Genomic DNA, 6,404 nt, shown 5'->3' on the forward strand with positions numbered 1-6,404 from the left:
CTTGGTGCAAGATTCAATAATAAATATAAATGTAAAATATAAAAAGTACAATAAAACAATCGCAAGTATTCAAACAATAGTAAATAAGATATATACAGGATAGCAGCATACTTGCACATGTTTGAGCCTTAATGTGTTGGTGTTATTTAGGTTGCCAAAGGAGGGCACCCCCAGGAGAGAGTTAAAGCCTGTGAAAGTTTAATGTTTGCTTACTGCACGTCACTTGTCGACCCTCTCGGTTACAGTTGTCTCTGGAAACTGGCAGCTCAGGCCTTTAAACCGAATCAAATCAACACATAACTGTGTCTGGAAAGTGTGCTTGGCTCGAGGTTAAGGTTGATAAATCAGGGGGTTGTTAATTCACTGTGTATTCCATCAGTCCAACAGGAGATGCCAAAATACAGGTTCATGTGTGCTGCACTACATTTGACTCTGGTTTGGGGTTTTATAGCGTGTACTCTGCATCAAAGCGTTGCTGTGCTTGTTCATTCATTTTAAAGGAAATCTTCTCTCTGCGTTCGTACTTACAGAAATAATATAAAGCCATGTGGCTGCACTGTATAGAGATCTGGTACCGTCAGCAGCGTGAGGCCAAATTTGAAGTTATCAAACTCTGAGCAGTGACAGCTGATGTAGCTGCTCATTCTGAATGGAAAACTTTGTTCTTGTTGTGACAACGAGGCAGCGGTGCAGGGGACCAGGCTGCAGCAAGCTACCCTCAGCAGTCTCCGTGGCAACTGTACGCATGGCTGAAGAGTGATATTGCGTCTCCACGCTGTGATGAGCAGAAAGAGTCAAAAGAGAAAGGACGGAGAGGGGGATCTTGGTTTCATGGTTTGCGGGGGGAGCGAGCTAGCGTTACATGAGAGTGAATCGGAGTGATGACATTGTTTCTAAGTGCCAGCTGAGTGCACCTATACACCTACCCCCATGGAGGAAGGGCTAATGACCTGTCCAAGCATCCACTGATGAAGCATTTGGACAAAGGGGCAAACGGGCAGACAGAGTAAACCCTATCCAGGGTAGATCCTCCTCTGTTGTTGACACTTTGACAAGCATTATAGGTCTCAGGTTTCCTGATTGCTTTGGAGGAAATTGGTGATTGATCCTAGATCAGGCAGGGTTCTGGGTTTCTAAAGTCACCTGGGGCTTTGGTGATGCTGGATCAAGAGGAAGCACAGATATCTAACAAAAAAGAAACAGACAATAGACCAAGAGCAGCCTGAATGAAGGAATCACTTGCGCCTCTGAATCTGATGACTGAATTTCCTGAAGCCTGCCTCACTTTTAGCTGAAAAGGGACATTACCTGTGCAAAGACCCCAGTTCAGCTATTTTTATTTATTTATTTTTAAATGGTTTTACGAGCATATAATGCCCAGAGCAATCTGATACTTCTATAGAACCACTACCATTGCTGGACTCCTGAAGTAACTATCAATTCTGCAAAGAGTAAGATGGAGAAAAAATACCCAGTAATTGCTGGACGAGAAAAAGGTAAGTCATCGTGAATAATGATCATGGTTCTTTTTTTAAATGTAAATTAATACTTACAAATAAATATCAGTAGCTTAATATACTGCAGTTAAGCAGAGTGGGTCGTTTTGCAGTGGGCAGACCTGTCAGGACTTGCTCCACTCTGTGAAAAAAATGCTCCCACCTTGTTAGCTGTTTGACATAGTGTGCATAATAGTGTTTCATTCAAGGCTGAAAACTGGAAGGCTAATCTCTAAAATTCACATGAATATTAATTTGTATTGTCTAGTTATCTTAGGCAAAATTATACAGACCTTATTTGCAGAGAACCTTACATAAAGCTGCGTTCACAATCAAAGGAGCCACTGTCACTTTAGAATTTTCCACATGTATGATTTTTGTAAACTGGATGTAATTTAAGACACTTGTATTTTGAGGTTATGGCAACTTTGTGACATCTTCTGCTGTTTCAAGGGCCTGGACCTGGTCGCTATGGGCTTCCTCCCACTATTGGATTTATTGGCCATGACTTCACAAAGTCAACTAGCCCTGCCTACACTTTCCATGGAAGGATGACTGATAATAGTGAGCACCGCTCTTGCTTTATGGTTTATCAGAAGTGGGTACTTTGAGGGCTAGTTTTCAAGTTTAACTTAAAGCTAACTAAAGTTTTACTTTTTTTTTTTTGCAGATTTTTTTCTTTTTATTTATTCTATGACTAACTAAATAACGCCTTTTTTTCGTCAAACTGCTGATTTAGGACACAAATTAGCTGAAAGCATTACAGTCACCAATACACACATTTCACAGAATTTGTGTACAGTAATTTATAATGTTTATGTCTTTGTTTTCACAATGATTTCCTCTCCTGTAAAAATGATCTCACAAAAATTTCCGTTTGGTGTGATGTCAAATTCAACCACTAGGTGGAGACAAGACGTTTTTCTTCACTTTTTGTTATTTTTTTAAAACTGCATCTACAGATTTTCAGGATCAAATCAAATCAAACTAAGCAAAAAGAATGAAAAGAAGTTTACTCTTTAAAAATATACATTTGTAATTATCCAATTAATTTTTAACAGTATATAGTGTTGACTCCAGTCCAGGGCCTCGGTATCACATTGATGCAAGAATCACTCGATTTGGAAAGGATGGCACACCTGCATACTCAATGCTGGGTAAAGTCAAAGCCCAGAGTAAGTATGCTTTCCTTCATTATTGGAGTTTATTTTAAAATTAATTGTGACATATTGTATATCAGTCAGATCAATAGATTAGTGAAGAAAACATGTACTTTTGACCCTTCTGGAGAACCCCATGTGATTGTCTTCTGCTCACTAGAGGAGCTTTTCCACACACCAGGACCCGGTGCATACAGCCCTGAGAGAGCCCCACCATGCAACCTGCAGCGCAGACCTCCATCCTACACCATGGGCTCTCGCACACACTACCGCAGTGTTGACTCGGTCCCAGCTCCCAACAAGTACTCTCTACCGCCACTTATGGGCGCTCAAGTCCCAAACAAGGCATCCAGTGCAAGCTACACAATATCAAGTGGTCTCAGCATAGGGGGACCATCTGAGGATTTAGCCAAGACTCCTGCGCCTTGCAGATACAATAGTACAGACCCAAATGTTTATCTGCTCCGACGGCCAGCGTTTTCCATGTCGGGACGTCACAGTTTACCCAGAGATGGCACCAAGAAACCAGGTCCAGGAACATATAATCCAGAGAAAGTTACAGTCCACAAGGCCCGGGCACCAGCCTACTCCCTGGGTATCAGACACTCAGAATTTGTTACTCCACTTATTGTCAATATTTCTGACTAAACAGTCATCTGAGAGAAAATTACATCATCCTTCAATTAAATAAAAAGAAAAGCAGCAAGTATTAAGGAATTAGCATATTTTATTTGTCCAGTATCAAAGAACTTGACAAATCAACCATAACGGAGAGCCAAATGTATATCAAGAAATAACATATGCACATAAAATACATACATTCAAGGAATTATCAAGAAATGTTTTAACAAAAATGTTAGGATGTCATTGGTTTGAGCAAAATAAAATCATATGCTCATATGGCCATTTAGTAAATAGATCAGTCTTGACAACATTACACCTAAAGATAAAAAAAAATTGGTAAATTGTACAATTGACAGGCAAACTTCCACCTTCAAATTGTTTTAAGTTATCATTCACAGTGAAAACAAGACATTTTTGTCTCTCATAACCTCTAAAAACTGAGGAAATTTGAATGAAGAAACACAAAAATATATACACACAAAACTACAGGGCATCTACACAATATATCACAACACAAATAGATTTATGTGCAGGACAGATATAGGATCGAAAGACAATACATATCAGCAGAGGAGATAGCAGGTATTTTAACAGACAGCTTCCCCTTTAATCCTTTGGGAGAGGCCTTCTGAAAAGCAGTATGTGTGGCTCTAGGGAGTAAAGCAAGAAAGGATCTGTCAGCATCATCAGTAAGTCATCAAACACAGTCAAGCCTACAGCTGTACGTCGTCTACACCCAAATTTGATCGTGGCCAAATAATGCAGTGTAGAAGCTGTACAATGACAGATTCAATTCTTATGTCAACTTTAGCATAATACTCATATGCTGTTGAAAGTATATTGAAGGGGTTTCAAACACAGGGGCCAAATGCAGCTCAGCAAATGCAGAGCCAAGTCAAAATTTTGTTATCAACTTATTGAAATTGAAAAAATAAGAATTTTGAGTTAGTAAGTCAAAATCTTGAGACAATAACCTGAAATTTTAGACTTAGAGCTTTTTATTGTCATTGTGCCGTTTCTTGCACAGTGAAATTGGGTAGCTGGACCACAAAGGTGCAAAAATAAGAAGAGAAAACAATATACAACAAGGGGGGAAATAAATAAGAAAATAAAATAAAAAGCAATATATGTATACATATATGCGAGTGAAACTATATACACATGCTGTATGCGTAAGAAACATTGAAACAGAAACATTGTGGGTCTGTATACAAGGGCAATTATAAAATATAATAATTGAAATGGTATGGATGTCAAAAAAACGTTCTTATGTTTGTTTATTTTTACCAACAATAACAAGGTTCAATAGGGTAATTATTAAATGTTTTTAGTCAGTAAAACACCTTGCCGTTACCAGCGTTTCTTCACATGACTGATAATTTATGGACATTTAATTCAGATTGCTTGGATCATAAAAAAAACAAACAAACACAAAAAACCAAACAAAAAAACCCCAATATTGCTTCTTTCCAAAAAAATTAACATTTAAATCTTCTCTAATTTTGTATATTCACTGTGATCTACACATTTTAATATATCTTCCTGGGAACCAAGGAAAAAAAGAATCTTCCCATTGAACTTTTTTGTGATTACCATCCTCTTTGGAGCTAAAAGAGGCCACCCAAACACATGGGATATCAATGGAAAGCCCAGAATGTCCTCCATTTAGTCCCTCAGGACTTAGTAGTATAGCTCAAATAAGTCAAAAGATATAGACCAAAAACAAATGCCCATTACAAAGGACATAAATGAATAGGCTGGTTCTCAGGAGGATGTGTCATAATGGTACTGGCTGTTTTTAAAACAAACAAAACAAAACACCTTCTTGAAATTGTGCTTATTTTTCTTACAGTTTCTCAGGGTCTCAACCATCTCTCCTGTGGATGTACTACTTCTTACCCACACAAGATCAAACTAGGCTCTTATGAGTTTGGCCCTGATATAGGGTCACCATGAAAATCACCCTGATATAGTCATCCCTCTTCTTTGATACATATACCAGGAAGAGATCTGTTCATAATGGCCAATAGAATACACACCATGTAAAAAGGCTGAGCTAAAGCTAAAGGCTTCAGCGTAGAGTGAGCAATGTTATGGCCTGTAAATGGTAAGTGGCCTGTATTTGTATAGCGCTTTACACTACATTCAGTCATTCACACATTGGTGATGGCAAGCTACAATGTAGCCACAGCTGCCGTGGGGCGCACTGACAGAGGGGAGGCTGTTATAGCTTTTTTTTTTTTTATAATAGCAACCCTGATCATTCCCTGGAGACGCTTTCCTACTCAAGTGACAGTAAACAGATGGTGAAATGTCTGGTTTAAAACAAAAAAAAGAGCCCTAAAACACATATTTGCTTTTACTGTGCTTCATAGTTTTCCAAAGGTTTGACAAATACACAGAAACGTGGTATTTTCACCACCTTAGATTCAAAGAATGATGACGTCAATTTGTAGTTCTTTAGATGCACACATGGGCGTCTGACTTAATTTTCAAGACAAGACTGAGGAAAATGTGAACTTATCCTTCACACCGTGATTACTGACCTGGTTTATGGATCATGTAGTGAATCCAGCCCTGGCTCTGTTGGACTCCAAGTCCTCTCCACTCTTCTTCTGTCATCAGGTGGGAGGAGGGCACCAGTTTGGACAGCTGCTTAGGAAGCACAACATGCCTGAGGATGGAAATATAACAAACATATTGTTAATTGCCTACTAGGGGTCAGACAGTTTATTTTGATATATTTTAATATCAACTGCTAACGCTAACACAAGACGTCTCAATTTACAGCGGCAATAAGTTATCTCCACCACGTTCAAAAGCTACTTTGACCTTAGCTAATTACTCGAACTAAATTAACGGACTCTTGAAAACGTTAAAAACACAATACCTGTACTCGAAGTCGTCATCGGTGTACTTGTCAGAATAGAAAATCTGTTTTTTCGACATTTTCAGTTGACAAAAGCAACAAAACTGAGCTTCAAAGAGCTGATATTGGATAATGTGAACCAAATATGTTCGCTAGCAGTATCTACAAGCTCAACGAACTACTGTCATCTGCCGCTGTTTTCTGGGGATGATTCAAACCCCAACGGTTACCCGCACTCCCCTGATTGGTCAAAGC

The 6,404-nt window shown here is 38.9% G+C and overlaps 2 protein-coding genes across 2 annotated transcripts; one reads left to right on the plus strand and one right to left on the minus strand.

Moving 5' to 3' along the window:
• The first annotated feature begins 1,262 nt into the window (after positions 1-1,262).
• Positions 1,263-3,543, plus strand: cimap1d (CIMAP1 family member D). The gene is made up of 4 exons (XM_086282001.1): positions 1,263-1,496; positions 1,950-2,060; positions 2,558-2,671; positions 2,817-3,543. Exons 1-4 carry the CDS (start codon positions 1,457-1,459, stop codon positions 3,302-3,304), a joined length of 753 nt encoding a protein of 250 aa, XP_086138127.1. The 5' UTR covers positions 1,263-1,456; the 3' UTR covers positions 3,305-3,543.
• cks2 (CDC28 protein kinase regulatory subunit 2) lies at positions 3,364-6,391 on the minus strand. Its single transcript, XM_086282000.1, has 3 exons — positions 6,171-6,391; positions 5,827-5,954; positions 3,364-3,930 (listed from the first exon to the last, which is right to left on the minus strand). The coding sequence occupies exons 1-3, from the start codon at positions 6,227-6,229 to the stop codon at positions 3,887-3,889; spliced, it is 231 nt and encodes a 76-aa protein (XP_086138126.1). The 5' UTR covers positions 6,230-6,391; the 3' UTR covers positions 3,364-3,886.
• Between the last annotated feature and the right edge of the window lie 13 nt (positions 6,392-6,404).

Source organism: Aulonocara sp. 'chitande type north' Nkhata Bay, linkage group LG23 (assembly GCF_057382095.1).
Source record: "Aulonocara sp. 'chitande type north' Nkhata Bay isolate Kocher_YH1m ecotype deep benthic linkage group LG23, A_spYH_male_GT1.1, whole genome shotgun sequence".
NCBI classification, from domain to species: Eukaryota; Metazoa; Chordata; class Actinopteri; order Cichliformes; family Cichlidae; genus Aulonocara; species Aulonocara sp. 'chitande type north' Nkhata Bay.

What these genes read in the sequence shown, in the direction of transcription:
- cimap1d (XM_086282001.1), top strand. Translation starts at nt 1,457, where the DNA reads ATGGAGAAAAAATACCCAGTAATTGCTGGACGAGAAAAAG. An exon ending in TGGAAGGATGACTGATAATA is followed by an intron (nt 2,061 to 2,557) that starts GTGAGCACCGCT and finishes AATTTTTAACAG; the next exon opens with TATATAGTGTTGACTCCAGT. An exon ending in GGGTAAAGTCAAAGCCCAGA is followed by an intron (nt 2,672 to 2,816) that starts GTAAGTATGCTT and finishes TCTGCTCACTAG; the next exon opens with AGGAGCTTTTCCACACACCA.
- cks2 (XM_086282000.1), bottom strand. Translation starts at nt 6,229, where the DNA reads ATGTCGAAAAAACAGATTTTCTATTCTGACAAGTACACCGATGACGAC. An exon ending in GATGACGACTTCGAGTACAG is followed by an intron (nt 5,955 to 6,170) that starts GTATTGTGTTTT and finishes TTCCATCCTCAG; the next exon opens with GCATGTTGTGCTTCCTAAGC. An exon ending in CTACATGATCCATAAACCAG is followed by an intron (nt 3,931 to 5,826) that starts GTCAGTAATCAC and finishes TTTACTCCCTAG; the next exon opens with AGCCACACATACTGCTTTTC.